Genomic DNA, 24,044 nt, shown 5'->3' on the forward strand with positions numbered 1-24,044 from the left:
ATTTGCCACTCATTTCATAAATATATTAGAAAAACTTAGATCATATATTTAAAAATAATTATTGCATAAATGACAAGGGAGATTATTTACTGATAAGTAAACAAAGAGACAGGATAATGTCAAGGTGATTATCATTCTTTCTGCAGTAATTTGATTCTAGTAGGAAGATTGGGTCTTTAATGTATAACTCTTCAAGGTCCTGTCCAGACTTAATGTAGAACAAGCTCTAGATCTTCCTACTTCACTCAGACTGGCTAGACCTGTCTCAGAGCCAGCTACTCTGTCTCCCCTCAGGATTTTAGATGTAACCCAATAAGTTTGAGGGGCAGATTTCTAATTTTGTAGCTCAGGAGAATCCAAAAGTATTCTTCTTCTCTCTCTTTTTAAATATCAGTTGATATCCATTAGTCAAAGAGGCTTAAGATTTTAGGAACATGTATTACTAATGGTATAATTGGAATAAAAGATATAGTACCTCCAAAAGTCCTTGGCATTTTTTCCCACCAGTAGATAATTTAGAAAGAAGTCTTAAAATGAAAGGGTTCAAGAGTTAGCACATGAGGCAAAAGAGGGTAAATCATAATTACAAGAAATCTTTTTTTTTGGCATCTGTATGTTCCCTTTAGGTATGGTATACCTCTTGGGCTTTTTGTGGATGGAGCCTTTCCTCATTGCATCTGGTCTATCCCAGGCTTCTGTAAAAGTGAAATTTGGGAAAAGCCATCTAAAAAGTGTATATATTTCTATGGACATGGGAAATGTATCAAAGCTACATTTCCCGTGATCCAACATGGTCCAACTGGTTTCCGTTTCTGGGTCTTTGGGCTTGGGGAGGCCGACGTCTTGACGCAGGGGAGAGCTTAAATCTCCTGGGTTAGGAGGGAGTGGCCTCTTTGCCAGTAGGCTCTCTTGGCCAGCAGACAGGAGGCAGTAATGGAGGCGGCAGTTTTGAATGCTTACAAGCGCGTGGTCTGATAACTCTATCTATAAACATGGCTTTAATTAAATTAATAATATATATATTTATACCAGCCTTTATCATTTTTCATATTTATATTTCCAATGCAGACACTCTTGGAATATCAATAAATATATCTTTTCTATCTGTCCTCTTTTTTATGTCAAAAATCATTTGAGATTTCGCAAGCCCATTCAATTGTCAAAAGATAAGCATTGAAATTGTCTTCCCTTGCTTCAAGGGCTCTGACATGAGACTACATTGGCATGAGACTGTCTTACTTTATTTCTCTCTACTCTTCAGATTGCCACCCTGCTGCTTTCACTCAAAGCAGCTTTCTTTAATACCTCCTTTTCTTGTTTAATTTCCTACCCTTTTTCATCAAACAGCATCTACAAAGAATCCTATGAATTATACAATAAAAAGCATTTTCTAGTGAAAAGCAATGATTCTTTCCTGACCCTATGCATCCCATAATCATATAATTCTTTATTCTTTAGTAAAATAAGTAACATTTGTTAAATATTCCAGTGTTTCTAAATTTTCATTTCTTATTTCAGGTCAGTATTGTCTAGATATCAGAAGTTTTTGTCAGAGACTTTATCTTTTAAATTTTGAATAGTACAAACTACTATTTTGATGAGGATTTTAACTACCAGAAAATGTGAAATGCTGTTATTCACCCAAAAGGGTTTTTATAAACAAGTTCATCACATTTCACATAAGTTATTTAAAATTTAGTGAAGTTTATATGTGGGGTTCTTTTTACAGGAAGTACTTAAACAGTTACAAGGAAGTATTGAAGATGAAGCAATGGCTTCGTCTGGACAAATTGATTTGTTGGAGCGTCTCAAAGGTAGGCTTAAAAGTACTGCACATTTTTAAGAATGCAAATAAAACACTTATTGTATATCTTTCAGTATCTTAAAAATTACAATGTTGTTTATCTGGTTCTGTTAAGGATAATTAAATTTTTAACAGACTCTTTAATTTCATTTATAGGGTTTCTTTCAGTTAGAAACTCCCTTTACAAATACAGGTCAACAGCTGTCCTATGACTTATAATTGTCAGAAAACATTTAGAGTGAACAATGAGAGGTTAAGTGAAATAAAACATCTGAATGTGTTAGAAGTAGAACTTGAATCTAGGATTTCCTGATTATAAAGCTATATTTCTTCATAGTGCCACATTGTTTTTAAGATGATTAATGGCTTTAGTAAAATAGTAGAATAATCAAGAAATCCAAACTATCGAAAGCCATTTGCAAAAAATGTCTCATTAATAATAATGGGAAAATGCAAACTATGTAATTCTGAGTTTCTACCTTATACCCACCAGACTGGTAAAATTAATAATAAGTGGTGTTATTATAATAATAAGTAAAATAAATCTGTGGGGGGAAAAGGCACATTTATGCACTATTGTTGGAAGTTATAAATTGGTCTAGTCATTCTTTAAGCATTTTGGAACTATGCCCCCAAAGTTACTAAATTCTGTGTATTAGTAGGCCTGTATCCTTAACAGAACCAGATAAACAAAAAAACTTATACAGCTCTTTTATGACAAGTAATAGGAAACTAAGAGGGAACCTAATAATTGAAGAATGGCTAAATAAATATTTTATGTGAATTTAGTTGATTTTGTACTATAAAAAATGATGAAATATGAGGAAGTTTCAGAGAACTTTGAAAGACTTGTATGAACTGATAACAAAATGAAGTGAGAAGACCAGGAGAACAATTATACAATAAAAATAACATTGTAAATACAAACAACTTTGAAACATTTAAGCAAATAATTCCAGAGAACTTCTGATGAAATATACTACTGACCTGAAAGATTTAAGGTACAAATTGAGACATAAAATCTTTGGACATGGATAATACAGGAATGCCATTCGGAATGTCTTTTGCTTTTTTTTTTTTCATGTATGAGGAAGAAAAAATAGATTTTTGTTAATTTAATTTTTAAAATTGATGAAAAATACACTTGTTTGCATTATTAACAGAAAACCAATAGGAAGGGAGAAATCAGAAGGGGACAACAGAGAAATTCCATTCAGGATAACTACAAAGGGGTAACTAGATGGCCCAGTGGATTGAAAGCCAAGCCTGGAGACTAGAAGTCCTCTGTTTAAATCTGACCTTAGACATTTCCTAGCTGGGTGACCCTGGAGATCATTTAACTCCAATTCCCTAGCCCTTATTTGCTTTTCTCCTTTGGAACAATATTTAGTAGTGATTCTAAGAAAGAAGGTAAGGAATAAAAAAAAAAGATAACTACAAAATGCAGAAAATATTAGGGTATATTTTCCAAACAAGAAACCCTTAGGATTTGTATAAATAAAATTACAAAGATGTGTTTTACCCTTCTTAAGACTTTCTAAAAGGTAACAAATAACTATAGAGTTTTTGTTGTTCATGCTTGTGCTATGCCAGCATAATAAAAATGAAGTTACTACGTAAATTAATTTGAAATTTTAGTATTGTATCAAACTTTACACAACTGTACAAAATAATGAAAACTTTTTGAAGCAACATATGTGATATATATCAAAGCAATAAAAACAAGTAGGATTACTATATTTCATGTTTTATAGTAAAACAAGTTATCAAAACTATAAAAATAGTTATAGTAATACCCTAGTTAGAAAAGTAGATCAGTGGAAAAGAATAGATAAGCAATCTGATGTAGCACTTTAAGTGTTTTCTTGTTTATGAAAAAAAATTAAAATCAATCTGGCAAAAATAGTCATATCTATCTCTTTGTGGCTCCATTTGGTATTTTCTAGGCAAAGATACTGAAGTGGTTTGCTATTTACTTTGTCAGTTTGTTTTATAGATGAGGAAATTTAGTCAAATATAATTAGTGACTTGATCAGTCACACAGCTAATAAGTGTCTGAGGTCAGATTTGAACTCAGGAAGTTGTCTTTCTGACTTTAGGTTTGGCACTCTATCCACATAGTTACTCCTAAAAAACCTAGAGTTAGACTAGTTAACTATGTCATATGCCACAGTAAGGACCAAGTGGGTAAGGAAAGTAAATTTTAAAAGACCACATTAAAAGAACTTCTAGATTATCAAAACCAAAAATATGAGGAATATTAACAAATATGGAAAGGACTTTATGAAATAATTCAAAAGAAAGAAATAATTGAATATACACCATGATCATAAAGTATCCCTGATAGATTTATTAAGCAAATTGAGTATTGATATTCAGTGTTGTATACTAAATTGGAAATTAGCAGAGATTAAAAGGTGCTTAAGGATAGAATTTTTTTAAGCATACAGGAAATAGATAAGGGCAGTTACAAAAGAAAAAAAGGACCAGAACTACACAGAATTCTAAAAATCTATTCCTTTAATAAAAATCCATTACTACATGAATTAAAAAGAAGAAATAATCTAGTGGCAGTTGGGGGAGAAGAATCTTCCCATCATCTATTTCTGAAGTACAAATATATAAGACCAAGAGGCATTCCTTAATTGTTATGTGGTCAAGGGCATTTTATAGATGAACATTTTTCAAAAGAGATGTGTAAATGATCATTATATATATGAAACAGTTCTCAAATTTACTAATAATAAAAGCAATACAGACTAAAATATTTCACACTGTTATAAGAGAATTAGGCAAAGAAATAGGCATAAGTTACGAGACTTCTTTTTTTGAGAGACTCTCTGGATGCAATGGATGTCAGTTAAGAGCAGTGGTTCCCAAACTTTTTTGGCCTACCACCCCCTTTTCAGAAAAAATATTACTTAGCACCCCCTGTCATATACTATCACCGCCCCATTACAGTTATTCACTGCCCCCAAATGTACATGTGGCCATCACCGTTCCCCAGGATTGCTGCAGCACCCACCAAGGGGTGGTGGCACCCACTTTGGGGATTAATGAGTTAGAGGTTTTCCTTAGCTGCTGGAGGTGAAGAGCCCAGAAAATTAACTGTCTCCTGTAAAACCATCTACCCTGGGAAAGATCAAGTTGAGCAATGAATCTGGTTTGATTGGTGGACATATGAAACTCCTTGACTTTACTCCTTTTGTGGATTTACTTGCTATGACTCCTGGTGGCTTTGAACATTGCTGGAACAGAAGTGGATGCCTGCAGTGAGACTCAAATTCCCTCCTAACCTTATAGGCTGGATCTGTCAGTCTGAACTTAGAGTTAGTGTAGTTTTGTCCCATCTCCTAGTCCTTGAATTTACCCATTAGATAAGTAGTTTTAGTTTGTCAATTCCCTCTTTACCTAATCCTTAAGCTCTTAATAAACAGTTTTACTTTACTTCCTGTGCCTTCCTCCAAACCCAAGAGAGAATCCATAGAAAGATAGCCTTCAACCCTTGTCTTTCCCCAGCTTGAGTGGTGATCATTAATTGTCAACTGTCATTCACCAACCAATGTGTTTTTACTCAACCCACACATCTCTTTTGTGTACATTCTCAGTTATCTTGTGTATCTTATCACTTGTGGGTATGTGGGTATGTCCTGGTTGTGTGTGTTACCCTTGTGTTATACTGTGAAGGCATTTACCTATTTCAGCTTCTGACTCTTAGGGAAAAATTCTCTTGGGGTCTCTAGGGATTGGCTAGGGACTGAAAGTTCTGAGAGAGTGCTGAGCCAGTGAGAGCAGGCTGCTCCATTCTCTCACGCATTCATAACATTCTTGAGTACAGCCATACTACTACTAGACTTTAAATATCCCCAGAGAGAGGGTTTTTTTCTCTTTGTTTTGCTGCTTGATTCTATCCTTATGTTTCTTTGTTTATCGATATTTTTATTAAAGTATTGTTATATATAGTGTATACAAGCCAGTCCTTTGTGACTAAGAACACCACAGTACTACATTAGTAGGCAGTATGATCATGGAAGATTCCATAGACTATTTGTTGTTTGGACTCTAGCAAGGGTTGTTGTTTTTGCCATATCTGTGGTTTAAAACTATACCCAAATATTATAATATTTGTGTTGGATTGTGATGTTGCTCAACCAATAATGGCTATAACTGTGTTGGATACATTAGCTCACATGCCTATGATTGTGTTAACTGGATATGTTGTGTATGATCATTATTTCATGATGTTTTATGGACTCAGAAGTTAAACAAATTTTTAAAATGATGCGATTAAAAATTGATAATTTGGAAATGTACATACAAGCTGGCGGTGCTTGTGGTCTTGGACAAGAACATCAAGAGGAAGCATCTGGTCATAAGGCTAGTGGGAAAACTAAATTAGAGCAAGAGAATAAGATCCAGGAAAGCAAGAGTGAGCCAGTTTCTCTTTTCCCTTTGCATGACCTTCCCATAGTGAGAGATGATGGTATATTTCATGTCAAACAGCACACAAGATTTATGGCTGAGGATATTGACTCTATTAAGAGGAAATCACCAAAATTCTGATGAACTGGATAAATTTGTAAAGGTGTTGTGATCTCTGGTAAAAACTTATGACCCAGAGGTTCCGGGTTAAGATGGCGGCAGAGTAAGAAGCAGCTCTTAACCTCTCCTGACCGAAACACACAAAACTCCTCAAGGGAACATAAAAACAAGTCCAGACGAACGGAGGAACCCCACAACAGGGCACAGCGTGGAAGGTACGTGGAATCGAGGCACTTCCATGCTATAAAGGGGTGAAACAGCTCTCACTAAATCGCGGGCTGAGCAACCACCCCACCCCCACCCCCTCCACACACTGCACTTATAGCACCGAACCCAGCTAAAAAGAAATAGAGCAAGTTTGGGGCACCCATCGAGTCATTGGCAGCTCCGGGGCCTGTTCCTGAGAGCAGCAAGATTTGGGACCCCAAAAAGCCAAAGAACGCACCCGAAATCTGAGTGCGGGCTTAGGGCGCAGAGTGTGGGAGCAGAGCTCAGGCGGGCTCAGAGCTCAGGCTCCGAGGAGGCGTGGGTGGAGGTAGATACAGCCACAAGCTAAAGCTCTGAAATCCTGAGTGGGGAACCAGCGTGGACGGGTGTACGACTGTGGAAGCAGCGCCCTGAGACTTGTAAAAAAACCTCCGGCAGAGGATCAAGCAAGGGGATCCACCAGGGGGCTTGACCGCGGACAGACCCTGAGCATAAGGATAAACCTGAGAAGCTGCTGGGCTAACGATGGCTACCCAGTCTCAGGAAGTTCAGAAGAGAAAGATTAACAAGAAAAAGAAGTCTTTAACACTTGACAACTTTTACACAGAGAAAATCCAGAGAACTGAGCAATCAGAGGAGGATAACAAAAAAGCATCCGGACCCTCCTCAAATAAGGAAAACTCCTCACAAGCTATGGAAGAGTTCAAAACTGAGATTTTGAGGAAAATGGAAGAGATTTGGCAAGAAAATAACAGTTTAAAAGGTAGAATCTTGCAACTGGAAAGTGAGGCTCAGAAACCAAATGAACTGATAAGCAAATTGAACACCAGAAATGACCAGATTGAAAAGGAATACCAGAAGCTTATAGCCGAAAACCAGAAGATTATGGCCGAAAACCGAAAGAGTATAGCTGAAAACCAGTCCCTAAAGGCTAGAATTGAGCAGCTAGAAGCTAATGATCTGTCAAGACAACAAGAACAAATAAAACAAAGTCAAAAGACTGAAAAAATAGAAGGAAACATGAAATATCTCAATGAGAGAGTGACAGACCAAGAAAACCGGTCTAGAAGAGACAATTTGAGAATAATTGGTCTTCCAGAAAAACCAGAAATTAATAGAAACCTGGACTCCATACTAACAGAAATAATGCAGCAAAATTGCCCTGAAGTCCTACAACAAGAGGGCAATATAGACATTGAAAGGATTCATAGAACACCTGCGACATTCGATCAAGAAAAGAAAACACCCAGAAATATAATTGCCAAATTCAAGAGTTTCCAAGCAAAGGAAAGAATCTTACAAGAAGCCAGAAAGAAACAATTCAAATATGAAGGAGCACCAATCAGGATCACACAGGATCTGGCAGCCTCTACGCTAAAAGATCGCAAGGCTTGGAATACGATATTCAGAAAGGCAAGAGAGCTGGGCCTGCAACCACGGATCAACTACCCATCAAAATTGACTATATACTTCCAGGGGAAAGTACGGGCATTCAACAAAATTGAAGAATTCCAGGTATTTGCACAGAAAAGACCAAGGCTAAATGGAAAGTTTGATATCCAACCACAAAAATCGAGAGAAACATGAAAAGGTAAATAAGATACAGAGGGGAAAGAAAGAAAACTTATAATTTTTAAATTTGCCTTTTTCAGGGCCTCAGTGAGATCTAATTATCTGTATTCCTGTGTAGAGAAACGTTATGTATATTTCTCTGTAGTGAACTCTGTTCACTATTATAATATTCACTATTATAGTAATCAGAAGAATAATTCACAGGGTGAGGGTGGAACACTAAATAATCTAAGATGACATGGGGGATGGGAAAGGGGGGGGAATAGCAGGGGACACCAAGAGAAACTTGAGTGAATAAGAAAATAGGATATTCTATTACACACAAAGAGGGCATGGGAGGGAGAGGGGACAAATACTATTATAAGAAGGAGAGGAAGAGAGCATTAAGAGGTAATAATCAAACCTTACTCTTAGTGTAATCAACCCGGAGAGGGAAGAGTAGCTATACTATCCATTGGGACATAAAACTCTTATCTAACCCTTCTGAGAAAGTTAGAAGGGATAAACCTAAGGGAGCAGGGGAGTGGGGAGGTCAAAAAAAGGGAGGGGAGAAGGGGGAGGGAATTCATAAGGCCTTTAAAAACAAAAAGAGGGGGAAAAATAAGGGAGGGGGTAGAAAGGGAAGTTAATCAAGGGAGGGGATAAGGGATAGCGGCTCAATAGCAAACCACTGATTTAAAAGGAAAAAGTATAAGGAAAAAGGGGGTAGGAAGAGGGGAGGATTTGAAAATGTCAGCAAATGCACAACTGATGATTATAACTCTGAATGTGAATGGGATGAACTCGCTCATAAAACAGAAGCAAATAGCAGAGTGGATTAGAAACCAAAATCCCACCATATGTTGTCTACAAGAAACACATATGAGGCGGGTGGACATACCCAAGTTTAAAGTTCAGGGTTTGAGCAAAATCTTTTGGGCATCAAATGAGAAGGAAGGGGGCCTAGCAGTACCAGATATTAAACTATACTATAAAGCAGCAGTCATCAAAACAATATGGTACTGGCTAAGAGACAGAGAGGAGCATCAATGGAATAGACTTGGGGTAAATGACATCAGCAAGACAGTGTATGATAAACCCAAAGAGCCCAACTTTTGGGACATGAATCCACTATTTGACAAAAACTGCTGGGAAATTTGGAAAACAATATGGGAGAGATTAGGTTTAGATCAACATCTCACACCCTACACCAAGATAAATTCAGAATGGGTGAACGACTTGAATATAAAGAGGGAAACTATAAATAAGTGAACACAGAATAGTATACTTGTTAGATCTCTGGGAAACGAAAGACTTTAAAACCAAGCAAGAGTTAGAGAAAATTACAAAATGTAAATTAAATGGTTTTGATTATATTAAACTAAAAAGCTTTTGTACAAACAAAAACAATGTAGTCAAAATCAGAAGGGAAACAACAAATTGGGAAAAAATCTTTATAACGAAAAATTCGGACAGGGGTCTAATTACTCAAATATACAAGGAGTTAAAGCAGTTGTATAAAAAATCAAGCCATTCCCCAATTGATAAATGGGCAAGAGACATGAATAGGCAATTTTCAGGTAAATAAATCAAAAGTATCAATAAGTACATGAGAAAGTGTTCCAAATCTCTAATAATTAGAGAAATGCAAATCAAAACAACTCTGAGGTATCACCTCACACCTAGCAGATTGGCTAAAATGAAAGAAGGGGAGAGTAATGAATGTTGGAGGGGATGTGGCAAAATTGGGACATTAATGCATTGCTGGTGGAGTTGTGAACTGATCCAGCCATTCTGGCTGGCAATTTGGAATCATGCTCAAGGGGCTATAAAAGAATGCCTGCCCTTTGATCCAGCCATACCATTGCTGGGTTTGTACCCCAAAGAGATAATAGATAAACAGACTTGTATGAAAATATTTATAACTGCGCTTTTTGTGGTGGCAACAAACTGGAAAAGGAGGGTATGTCCTTCAATTGGGGAATGGCTGAACAAACTGTGGTATATGCGGGTGATGGAATACTATTATGCTAAAAGGAATAACAAACTGGAGAAGTCCCAGGCGAACTGGAGAGACCTCCTGGAACTGATGCAGAGCGAAAGGAGCAGAGCCAGAAGAACATTGTACACAGAGACTGATATACTGTGGTAAAATAGAATATAATGGACTTCTGTACCAGCAACAATGCAATGACCCAGGACAGCTCTGAGGGATTTATGGTAAAGAAAACTACCCACATTCAGAGGAAGGACTGCAGGAGAGGAAACACATAAGAAAAGCAACTGCTTGAACGTATGGGTCTGGGTGGACATGATTGGGGATGTGGACTCGAAATTACCACACCAATGCAACCACCAACAATTTGGAAATAGGTCTTGATCAAGGACACATGACAAAACCAGTGGAAATGTGCGTTCGGCCATGGGTGGGGGGAGTGCGGAGGGTGAAGGGGAAAGTAGGAGCATGAATCATGTAACCATGTTAAAATGATTATTAATAAATGTTTAAAAAAAAAAAACTCATGACCCAGACTTCAGTGACTTTTGGTTTGTGTTAGGCAAAGTATTGTCAAGCACAATAGGCAAAAATTTGTGGAAGAAACGGGAACGGCTCAAGTTATGGTGGCATGGCCAGAGAATTGGAGGGAGCTGTACCTTAATTCCATTGCTAATTACTGTTTGCTAAAACAGGCCAGAAAGTCAAAAGGTTTTAGAAAACAGCTCCAGAAGGCCCAATGTGTGGTCTAAATTTGAGCAAACAAGGCAGACAGGTCAAGAAACACTTGATGGGGTGATTGAGGTCTCAGAGACATAATTAGGAATCAACATCTAGGAAGATACCACCATTGACCATGAAAAAAGAATATTCGTGCAGAATTCAGTACCTAATGTGAGGAAGTTCTTTTTAGATAATTGCCTAGATTAGGAAATGCTTTCTCTTGATCAGCTGAAACAGAAAGCAACCTATGTTTATGCACGAGAAAGGATAGAGTTGTAGATGAAAAGGATGCAGTTATTGAAAGTCTCCACAAACAGTTGAGGGAAACAAATAGAATGCATATATATATATATATATGTATATATGTGTATATATATATATAATACCTAATAATGTTAGTACAAACTAAAAGATATTACTTATGCAATAGAATTGGGCATTTTGTAAAAGATTGTCAATTTAAGGGCTAATTCAATAGAGAAATGGTAATAGGAATTATGGATATAAAATAATTACAATAATAGAAGAAGCAACTGGAACAATAATAACAATTATGGGTTTCATCAACAAAAAGGGCTTGTTTGCCAAAATGCTTGTTGTCAAGGGATGCAAGCCCAAGCTCCTAATATGGCTGTAATGCAGGATTAGGGCTGATGATCGACCAAAGTATAGCCAGGTTGTATCAGCAAATGCTAATCATGTGAATCAGAATGGAGGGACATCTTCATTATGAAAGTGTCTGAAATTCAGAAGTAATTAATCAGGTTGATGGGAATAAAGTGAGTGTTGAACAGATTGTACGTGTTAAGTATAATAATGATAATGGAATTATGAATAGTGTTAATGGTGTAATTGGTGGTAATAGTAATTTAATTAACAGTAGTGATAATTTAACCAATGTTAATGGTAATTTAAAGAGAATTAATGATAATTTAAGTGGTGCTGGTGCTAAATTAACTAAAAAATTACATGATATTAGTGGTATTAGTAGCAATTTAACCAATGTTAGTGGTATTAATAGCAATTTACCTAATGTTAGTGGTAATTTAACTAGTGTTTGTAATAATTTGACTAAGATTGATAATAATTTACTTCGTGTTGTTAATAATTTAATTAGTGTTGTAAATAATTGTGAGAAAAAGGAAAATTGTGTTGTAAGTGTTGTTGGAAATTCTAATTATTGTGTGATTATGGAGAATAATGGAAATTGTGATTTGAATAAGTATAATTTGATTGTTAATAAGGACAATGATACTAGAATAAAGGTGAAAAGGACCAAGGAGAGTATTAAAAGTGCAAAATCCTGGGAAAATTCTGTAATTCAAGATGATGTTAACTTGGATAGACAGGAAATAGCTGAGCTGTGTTTTGATGTTACTGTTTTAGCACCTTTGTTCGAAACTTTTCAACTTCCCAATAGCACAGAACCACATGTATCTGTTATTATTCGAGACCAGATATATGACCTTCTGGTTGATACAGGAGCGAGTAAATCAGTTTTGCAAAGTTTTCCTGAGAATTGTAGAGCTGTTGGTACAATGAAAGTTGGTGCTATAGGTAGTAGCTAAATTGCAACTGAAAATGACCCCTCTCTGAAGAATACACATTTCTCTGTATGCCAGAATGTCTAATAAATCTTCTCGGCAGAGATTTCTGTGTAAATTGTAAGCAACTATTCGATGTATGGAATCTGGTGACATTTCTTTATATCTACCAGAGGAATCTTTGAAGGCCTTTCCATTGCTTTTCTTAGATTCCAACAGTACAGAAGATGACTTAGGTACTATCTATCCAATACCCAAGGATATACCTAAGGACTTGTGTTCAAGATCATTCACATATGTAGGATTATTGAAATCAGCTAAGGAAGGACCAGTTCCTTGCATGCCTCAATGTCCTTTGACTAAGGAAGCAATAGAAGGTATAAGACCAATTATTGAGTCCCTAATCCAACAAGGGATAATAATACCTTGTTTTCCTGAGTTCAGTACACCAATTTTGCCTATAAAGAAGCCAAAATTAGATGAAAATGTTCGAGCTGTTTACCGATTTATCTAAGATCTGAGTGATAAATGATTATGTCATCAAAACACACGCAGTTGTACCAAGTCCAGCTGCTATAATTTCTTCCATTCCAAGTCAGGCTAGATATTTCACTGTGGTAGATTTATGCTCTGCATTTTTCTTGATACGAATCCATGAGAATTCTTAAAAGATCTTTGCTTCCATTGGGAGAAAACTGAGTGGACATGGGCTTGTTTGCCCCAAGGTTTCATACACCTACCCATTTCTCTCAAATTGTAAATTGAGATCTAAAAACAATCAAGTTTAAGGAGAGTAAATTGGTGCATTTTGTGGCTGATATCTTTTAGCATCTCCAAATGCAAAGGTGTGTCTTAGAGACAGCAAGATTCTTTTGATTGAATTATACAAGCGAGGGTATAAAATCTTCAAGGCAAAATTACAGTGGGTTTTGCCTCATGTGCAATATCTTGGATTTGTGTTGACAGAGGCTTCCAGAAGTATCACACAAAAGAGAATAGCAGACATCCAGAAACTGAATGCATCTAAAACCAAGAAGCAACTCAGAGCTATTCTTGGAACTACTGGTTTCTGTAGACAGTGGATTCCTGGATACGGTGAGATCACTAAGTGTTTGACAGATCTGACCAGGAATACAGAACCAGAACCTTTGAAACTGAAGCCTGGACATTGTGTAGCCTTAAATAAACTTAAAGAAGCCATGTATCAAGAATCCTGGACTATGAGAAACCATTTCAGTTGTTTTTCAATGAGACAAAAGATATACCTTCTGTTGTACTTACACAGACTCTAGGACAAAGTTATCATTCTAATTGGATGCTACACTTGTCAATTTGATCCAATAGCTGTGGGTAAAGTACTCTATGGAGGGTGGTAGCAGCAGCTGTGTTAGTCCAGAAGTCAGCTGATCTAGTTTTGGAATGTCTTTTAACAGCCTATTGTTCACATCAAATAGATGTACTAATGAGGAAATTTCTTACTCAAGCTCATTCCGACCAGTGAATATCTAAGTATGAAATTATTCTCCTGGGTAGTGAGAATACAGTTGAAGAGATGTAGTGTATTAAATCCAGCTACTCTTCTCCCTGATTTGCCAAAGAATGGTGAACCACTGCATGAATGTGTTGAGGTAGTAGATCTAGTGAATATGCTTAGGATGGATTTAAAAGATACTCCAATAGAAAATACAGACTTGGTATTATTTACAGATGGTTCTTCATATTAATGTAATGGAATCAGATGTACTAGAACTTCAGTTGTCACAGAATTTGAGACATTGTGGTATGGCTCATTATCTAGTAATCTTAGTGCACAGGGTGTAGAATTAGTGGCATTGAAGCAAGGCTGTCTTCTAGCTGAATGTAAAAGTGTCAGTACTTTTACAGACTCTTGATATGTGTTCTGTTTGCCATGCAACAGGAAAGATCTGGAAACAACGAGGTTTTATTACTGCATCGGGAAAACCAATAACTCATGCAGGAATAATAACTGAGTTGTTAGAAGCGATCCAAAAGCCTAAACAGCTAGCAGTAATCCATTGCAGAAGCCATACAGTCTCTAAAGGTAATAACAGAGTTGATATCACTGCAAAGTATGCTGCCCAGAATGCTCCAATTTATGTGATGAATTTAACAATTATTGAATCTGATCATCTAGAAAAAACACATGTAAACTCAGATATCCAGAAATGGAAGGATAATTTTGTAGCTAGGAAAGAACATGGGATATGGATTACTGATACAGGAAGACCATTGTTACCAAAAGACTTGTATACCTATTTGTGTCAAGTTGTCTACACAAAAAGTCATTTTGGTATACAAGCTATTATAGATTCCGTCAAGAGATAATGGGTTGTACCAGGAATAAGTACTGTTGCAAATAAGATCTGTAATAGTTATTCAGTCTGCCAAAAGTTTAATCAAAGTGCTTTAAGAAAGGAAGGTTTGGGTGATAGGCCTTTAGCATATTGTCCAGTTGAGAGTTTGCAAATTGATTACATCAGCATGCCAAAAGCTGGAAGATACAAGATTTGTCTTGTGATTGTTGATAGACTTAGTGGCCTGAAGTTTTCCAACAAGTACCACACAGAAAGCTTTGTGGTTAAAAGTGTTACTCAAGGAAATTGTGTCTAGGTTTGGTGTATCTCTAACCATTGATTCAGATAAGGGATCTCATTTCACTCAGGTTATCCTTAGAAGAGTCTATGACAATGGTTCCCAAACTTTTTTGGCCTACCAACCCCTTTCCAGAAAAAATATTACTTAGCCCCCTGGAAATTAATTTTTTTAAATTTTAATAGCAATTAATAGGAAAGATAAATGCACCTGTGGCCATCACTGCCCTTCTGGATTGCTGCAGCACCCTCCGGGGGCAGTAGTGCCCACTTTGGGAATCACTGGTCTATGAGAATCTAGGAATAACACCTAAATATCATGTTCCTTATCATCCAAAAAGTTCGGGTCAGGTGGAGCATATGAATAGGGAACTCAAGACTATGGTAGGGAAACTCTGTGCCAAAACTCATCTCAAATGGCCAGATATTCTTTCCATAACTTTGTTTTACCTATGTACAAGACTAAGAGCAGATCTACATATAGCATCGTATGAGATGCTCTTTGGACATACTCCATTATGCATCACTCTTAGGAGGTGATTGCCAAATTGCTTCATATTTAAGTGCTTTATAGCGGAGGCTAAGAGAATTACAGGATGTGGGAGTATTAATTCAGTCTGGTCCATTAGATTATTCTTTTCATAATTTTCAACCAGGTGATATGGTGTATGTGAAAAATGTTGCCAAAACATTGGCAGCAGAACAGAGTTGGGTAGGTCCTTATACAATTGTTTTATTTTCACCATCTTCAGTAAAGGTATTAGGTTGAGATTCGTGGTATCATTATTCTCATATTGAATTAGTACATGTTATATATAATGAAAATATGGTAACTGTTAATAATGAAAAGAGGAAGAGTAGGAGGAATAATTGTGTGAAACTGAGATCTTCAGTCAATTAGAATCTGTAATTAGAAAGTTTAGTAAGGAAGAGGATATTCAGATGGAAGAGGACATGGATGAAGAGGATTCAGGATTCAGGATCAATGGACAGTGTACTAAGACTGGTGAACTTATAAGATTGAACTGATAAAGGCTTTGTTTTGAAGGAATTTCCAAAGAAGAGGATTAATCTTGAAACTGAATGGACTAATGCTTTGAAAGGATTTTGGGTAATATAAATAGTATCACTACATACTCATATACATCCATCATTGCACATAACCATCAAGAACTACAATGGAGAAAAGGAGAAGAGGAGAAAAGCAGAAAAGATAAGATTTCTTCGAGGAACATCATAGGAAGAAAGGAGATCTGAAGTTTTGGTATGTATCCTACATCCAACAGTAACAGTAACACCCATCTTTTCTTCCATGAAAATGAAAATGTTGGAGGGATTATAGTAAGAGGATCCCTGATACACTGTTGGAGATTGTTGGAATTGGTCCAGTTCAGGAAAACAATTTGGAATTATGTAGAAAAGTCATTGAACTGTTCATTATCTTTCACTGATCATATTACTAGGTATATATTTTAAGGGAGATAAAAATAGAAAGGTCTCATATGTTTCATAAGATGTATAGCAGCATTTATTTATAGTTGCTTAAAACCAGTGGTTCCCAAACTTTTTTGGCCTACTGCCCTCTTTCTAGAAAAAATATTACTTAGTCCCCTGGAAATTAATTTTTTTAAAATTTTAATGGCAATTAATAGGAAATATAAATGCACCTGTGACCATCACTGCAGCACCCACCAGAGGGCAGTAGCGCCCACTTTGGGAATCACTGCTTAAAACAGAGAAACAAAGCTAATCATCATTTGGAAAGTGGCTGAATAAAATGTGATATTGTTCCATAAGAAAGGAATTCATTGAAGTAAAAAGCTGTGTGAACTGTTATATATGAAGAAAAAAAGTATTATAAGGAGGCTTGAAAAATCAGTATGGGGAGGTGAAGATAAAGGTGGTGATAGGCAATGCTTAAACTTTACTCTCATCCTAACTGGCTCAGAGAGGGAAAAATAAATATACTCATTGGGGTATAGAATTCTATCTTACCCTACAGAAGGGAATTATGTAGAAAAGTCATTGAACTGTTCATTATCTTTGACTGACTGATCATATTACTAGGTATATATTTTAAGGAAGATAAAAATAAAAAGAAAAAAGAAAAAAGAAAGACAAAGGAAGGAATAGGTAGTTAGAGGAAGGCAGAAGTGGGGAGGGGTGATAAAAAGTAAAACACTGGTGAGAAGGAACAGAGTGAAAGGGAATAGAGCAGGATTAATCGGGGGAAATAAGACAGATTCACAGTAATCATAAATGAATGTGAATGTGAACTCATTCATAAAACAGAAGCAGATAGCAGAGTAGATTAAATGTGTGAATCCTACTGTATATTGTTTATAAAAAACATTTGAGGCAGAGTGACACTCACAGATTAATGGTAAAAGACTCGAACAGAATTTATCATGCCTCATCTAAAGTAAAAAAACGTGGGCGTAGCAATCATGATATCAGACAAAGCTAAAGTAAAAATTGATCTGATTAAAAGAGATAAGGAAGGAAATTACATCTTGCTAAAAGGTACTATAAACAATGAAGTAATATCAATACTAAACATTTATTCACCAAATGGTAAAGCATCCAGATTTTTAAAGGAGAAATTAAAGCAATTTAAGGAAGAAATAGAAAGTAAAACCATATTAGTATAGGACATCAACCGTCTCCTATCAGAACTAGATAAATTGAACAAAAAAAAAATAAGAAAAGAAGTAAGGGAAGTGAATGAAATGTTAGAAAAATAAGAATTAATAGCTATTTGGAGAAAACTGAACAGGGATAAAAAGGAATATACCTTTTTTTCAGGAGCACATGGTACACATACAAACATTGACTATGTACCAGCAAATAGAAACATTGCAAACAAATGCAGAATTAACAAATGCAACTTTTTCAGATCAGAATGTAATAAATATTATAATTATTAAGGGTACATGGAGAGGCAAATTTAAAATTAAATAATCTAATTCTTTAAAACTGATGGGTCAAAAAACAAATTGTAGCAACAATTACTGATTTCATTGAATAGAATGACAATGAGGAGTCATATCAAAATCTATGGGTTAAAGTCAAAGCAGTACTCGGAAAAATTTATATCAACAAAATAGTGAGAGAGATCAGTGAAATGGGTTTACAACTTAAAAAATTTGAAAGTGAACAAATTAATAATCCCCAGATAAAAACTAAATTGGAAATCTGAAAGTAAAAGAACTATTGAACTAATAAATAAGACTAGGAACTGGTTCTTTGAAAAAAAACAAAATAGATAAAATGCTGGTAAATCTCATTAAAAAAAGAAGAGTAAAATTAAACTGTATCAAAAATGAAAAAGGCAATCTCACCTTTATGAAGAGAAAATTAAGAGCTACTTCGCCCGACTATGGAGAAATAAATTAGACGATCTAGGCAAAATGGACAAATATTTACAAAAATATAAAACACCTAGTTTAACAAAAGAGGAAATAGAATACTTTAATAATCCTGGCTCAAAAAAGGAAACTGAATAAGCCATTAAGGAACTGTCTTAAGAAATAATCCCCAGGCCCAGATGGATTCAAAAGTGAATTCTATCAAATATTTAAAGAACAACTAATCCCAATTATTACACAAAGTATTTGACAAAGTAAGCAAAAGAGTTTTACCAAATTATTTTTATGACATAAATATGGTACTGATTTCCAAGCCAGAAAGACCAAAAACAGAGAACAAAAACTATAGACCAATCTCCTTAATGAACATAGATACAAAAATCTTAAATAAAATACTAGCAGAGACTATAGCAAGTCATCACAAGAATTATTCACCATGATCATGTGGGATTTGCAAGACTGCAAGGCTGGTTTAACATTGAAAACCATCTACATAATTGACTATATAAAAAATCAAACTAATAGAAATCACATGATTATCTCAGTATATGCAGAAAAAACCTTTGACAAAATACAATATCCATTCCTATTGAAGACATTAGAAAGTATAGGAATAGAAGGGCCTTTCCTCAAAATAATACACAGTGTGCATTTAAAACCATCATCAAGTATCATCTGCAATGGCAATAAGTTAGAAGCCTTCCCAGTAAGATTAAGTATGAAGCAAGGATGCCCTTTATCACCTCTTTATTATTGTATTAGAAATCCTAGGGGTAGCAATTAGAGAAAAAAATGAAATTGAATGAATTAAAGCAGGCTAAGAGAAAACTAAACTCTATCTTTTCAGATGATATGATGCTATACTTAAAGAATCCTAGAAAATCAGCTAAAAAGCTAGTGGAAATAATTAACAACTTTATCAAAGTTGCAGGATACAAAATAAACCCACATAAATCATCAGCATTTTTATATATTTCTAACAAAAATCAGCAGCAAGAGTTAGAAAGAGAAACTCCATTACTCTAGACCAGTGATGGGCAAACTTTTTAAAGAGGGTGCCAAAGAAAAGGAAATGCTCATCTGTCAGTCTGTTTCTATGGCAACTCCTTTGAAGTTTCATTGTATTGTATCCTACTCATTGTATTCGTCAGATTAGGAATAATGTCCCCCCAAAGGTTAGAACATTTCACGGGGCTGCATCTAACCCATGGGCAGTAGTTTGCCCATCACTGCTCTAGACAATATAAAATATTTGGGAATCTTATCTGCCAAGACAAACTCAAGAATTATATGAACAGGAGGAGTAACTAAAATATTAGCAGCTCCATTTTACCATGAAAATCCTCTTCACCTAAGAGTAAAATATCACCACAAAACGAATACAGGAGTGAAAGAACCAACAAGGAGTTACAGTGAAACAACCTTCAAAAAAAAGAAAACCACAAACTTAGACAGAGACCATCTGGGGAACTGAGGTGAGAGGGAAGGAGCGCTACCAGGAGGCATAGCACCAAGTGAAGAGAGGTAGCCAAGAGCAAACCACAACCCCCCACCCCCCACATCTGCTCTTACAGGTTCTGAACTTAAGCCCTAGCCCAGACCCTGAGATCCTGATGCAACAAATAGTGGTCCAAGCCAACTCACACTCCTTGAAATTTCAAACCCATGGAGAAGTCTGTAGTTCCAGCCCAGGACAATCTGGGCTGAAAGGGGCTGATCTATGTGGGCCCAGAGCGAAGCCAGGAATCCCAGTCTGGGCTTGGGATGATGACATAATCCACAGTTTGGGGTGAGGACACAGTTCTCAGGGGAAGCCTCTCCAGGATCTTTTTGCCCCAAACTAAGGGTGGAGCTCCAGGACAGGGCAATCAAGGGTGTGCCAGATTGAATCAAGAATACCTTGAGATAAAAACCTATAGCCTAAGCCTGGGGCTAGGATTTGATCAGACCTGATTAAGTTCAGACTGAGATGAAAAGCTTACACCCAAACCTGGGGAAAGTTTTTAAGCTATCTTAAGGGTCAATTGAATCAGCCCAGTGAAGGGGCTCTAAGAGCTCTCAACCCCCATACTACCTGGTAAACTAGTAACAACCCATAAAATAAGCCTGAAATAGTATCAAGGAAGCACTGATGTTTAAGAGGGTACCCCAACTTCCAGAAAAAGATAGGTGCTTTTTGGGTTGTTGGTTCAATTTTCCTAACTCTAAAAGATTTTTTTATGGAGTCAAAGAGCAAGATACAGACACAGAAGGGGACAGAGAAAGCAAAGGAAACACATGCAAAGTCCAAAAGAAAAATATGGATTGGATACAGAATCTGGAAGAACTCAAAAAAGACTTCAAAAACCAATTAGGAAAGGTATCTGAAAAGTAGGGAAGAGAAATGAAAGTGATGGGAAAACGAAAGTAATGCAAGAAGAAATGGACCAATTGAAAAAGGAGAAACAAAAACTGACAGAGGAAAACCAGGCCTTAAAAATCATAATTAACCATCTAGAAACTAATGAATTTCATGAGAAATCAAGAAACAATAAAGCAGAATCAAAGAAATGAAAAAATAGAAGAAAACATGAGATATCTTATTGAAAAAACAACTGACCTAGAAAATAGATCTAGGAGAGACAGTCTGGCAATTATTGGACTACCAGAATGCCATGATGAAGAAAAAAACCTTGGATATCATATTACAAGAAATTATCGAAGATAACTGCCCAGAGATCCTCAAATTAGAAAATAAAATTGAAATTGAAAGAATTCACAGTTTGCCTCCAGAAAGAAATTGAAGATTTGACAACTTCTAGGGATGTATTAGCTAAATTCAAGAGCCACCAAGCCAAGAAAAAAAAAATACTTCAAGTAGCCAAAAAGAAACCATTCAAATACCATGCTGCTACATATCAGGATCACTCAGGACCTAGAGGCTTCTACATTAAAGGTTTGTAAGGCATGGAATATGATATTTAGGAATGCAAAAGATTTCGGTTTACAACCCACATATCTAGCAAAACTGAGTATAAAAATGGTCATTCAATAAGATAGAAGATTTCCAAACATTTCTGAGGAATAAGCTAAACAAAAAATTTGAAGGCCAAATAACGAGACACAATAGAAGCTCAGAAAGGAATAATGAACTGAAGGAATTCTGTGTGAACTGAAAACACTTCCAGGAATTGATGCAGAGCAAAAGGAAGAGAACCAGGAGAAGATTTTACACTTCTGATACAGATACATTATGAGATTGATACAGTATGGTACAATTGATTGTAATAGACTTTTCTACTAGTAGCAATGCAATCACCCAGGACAACCCAGAGGAATAGAAACAGAAATGCAGGAGAAAAATAGATGACCAATCATGTAGTTCGATAGGGATATGATTAGGATTTTGATGTTAAAATATCACTCTACTGCAAAAATGAATAACATGGAAATAGGTTTTGAAAAACGATGCATGTATAACCCAATGGAACTGCTTGTTCGCTTTGGGAGAGGGGAGGAAAGATTGGGAGAGGATCGTGAATCATGTAACCATGAAAAAAGATTCCAAATTTAGAAAATTATTAAAATAAATGAGGCTTAAAACCTAAAAAAAAAGAGTTATATGAACGCAACTACAAAATACTTTTCACAGAAATATAACTAGTAGATCTAAAGAATTTGAAAAATGTTGATTTTTCATGGGTAGGATAAGCTAATATAAAAATGACAATCCTACCTAATCTAATTTACTTATTCAGTGCCATACTTATCAAATTGCCAAAAAACTTTATCTAATTAGAAAAATTTATAACAAAGTTCATCTGAAAGAACAAAAGATCAAGAATATCAAGGGAACTAATAAAAAAAAATGAAGGATGGGAATTTAACAGTACCAGATCTTAAACTTTACTACAAAACTGATCCTCAAAATAATCTGGTGCTGGCTAAGAGATAGAAGAGTGAATCAGTGAAATAAAATAGAATGACCTCGGCTAGCTAGAGTTTGATAAACCCAAAGATCCCAGCTTTTGGAACAAGAACTCAGTATTTGACAAAAAATGCTGGAAAAATTGGAAAAAGGGCTGGGAAAAATTAGGTGTAGATCAACATCTCATACCCTATGCCAAGATAAATTCAAAATGTTTAAATGACTTAAAGTGGGAAATTATAAGTAAATTAGAGGAACATGATCTCTGGGATAGGAAGGAATTTAAGACCAAGCAAGAAATAGAGAACCTTACAAAAATGTAAAATGTATGGCTTTGATTATATCAAATTAAAAAGTTTCTGTACAAACAAAACCAATGCAGCCAAAATTGGAAGGAAAGCAACAAAACGGGAGAAAAATTTTATAGCAAAACTCTGACAAAGGTTTAATTTCCAAAATGTATAAGGAACTAAGTTAAATTTATAAAAAAATCAAGCCATTCCACAATTGGTAAGTGGTCCAAGGATATAAATAGGCAGTTTTTACATGATGAAATAGAAACTATCAGTAAGCACATGAAAAATGTTCTAAATCCCTCCTGATTAGAGAAATGCAAATCAAAACAACTCTTGAGGTACCACCTTACACCTAGCAGATTGGCCAGTATGGCAGCAAAGGAAAGTGATAAATGTTTGCAAAATTGGGACACTAATACACTGATGGTGGAGTTGTGAGTTGGTCCAACCATTCTGGAGGACAATTTGGAACTATGCCCAAAGGGCTTTAAAAGAATGCCTACCCTTTGACCCAGCCATACTACTGCTGGGTTTGTATCCCAAAGCGATAATAAGGAAAAATACTTGTACAAAAATATTCATAGCCGAGCTCTTTGTAGTGGCAAAAAATTGGAAAATTTGGGGGCTAAACAAATTGTGGTATTTTATGTTATTGGAATAAATTATATTGTTCAACAAGGAAAGATAAACTGCTTGATTTCCTTATTATGTGGAGTGAAATGAACAAGAACCAGGAGAATATTGTATACAGAAATTATGGGATGATAATGTGTAATCGACTTATGTGTATAGGATTTGAAGAATATAGAAATAGTAGTTCGAGGGGGATAAGATTGGGGTTTTGATGTTTAAAGATCACTCTATTTCAAATATGAATAACAAGGAAATAGGTTTTGAATAATATATAACACAATGGAATTGCTTGTCAGCTCTGAGAGGGGGGAGGGAAAGAACATGAATCATGTAACCATGGAAAAATAACCAATAAAATTAAAAAACAAACCTGCTCAAATCTCATATGGAACCACTTCTTTTCACTTTAAAAATTGGGGCCATTGACCAAGATAGACCTCTTCTCACATCAGCTAGATCCCTTTTCCCCACTAACTGTGTTTCACAAGATGGCCATTCTTGTCAAGGCACATCTTCTCCAGCTGATTGCCTTCTCCATTTTACCCATTCCCTCACTTATCTTTAATCTCTATGTTTACAGACTGCTTCATTACTGGTTACAAATAAAGCCATACTCTCTTATACAGAAAAAACTCTTACTAGATCTCTACTAGTTATCATTCTATTGCTTTTGTTGCTAAATTCCTTGAGGAGGATATACTAAAGATGATGCCACCACTCCCTTTCTATTCTCTCTCTTAACTATGCAATCTGGCATCTGACCTCATCATTCATCTGAAACCTCTTCCAAAGTTACCAGTGATTTCTTAATTGCTAATGAATTGTCATCCTTTTTTATTTCTCTGCAGCCTTTGACAGTAT

General features: G+C 35.8%; 1 protein-coding gene across 1 annotated transcript in view; it reads left to right on the forward strand.

Annotated features, from left to right (window-relative positions):
• The window catches only part of APC (APC regulator of WNT signaling pathway), a 236,043-nt gene that overhangs the window by 56,324 nt on the left and 155,675 nt on the right, over positions 1–24,044 (forward strand). Inside the window, exon 3 of the mRNA XM_044662181.1 lies at positions 1,730–1,814. Within this exon, the coding sequence (XP_044518116.1) occupies positions 1,730–1,814 (85 nt within the window). The remainder of the gene's footprint in view (positions 1–1,729; positions 1,815–24,044) is intronic.

The sequence above is a fragment of the Gracilinanus agilis genome, chromosome 1, assembly GCF_016433145.1.
Source record: "Gracilinanus agilis isolate LMUSP501 chromosome 1, AgileGrace, whole genome shotgun sequence".
Taxonomy (NCBI): Eukaryota; Metazoa; Chordata; class Mammalia; order Didelphimorphia; family Didelphidae; genus Gracilinanus; species Gracilinanus agilis.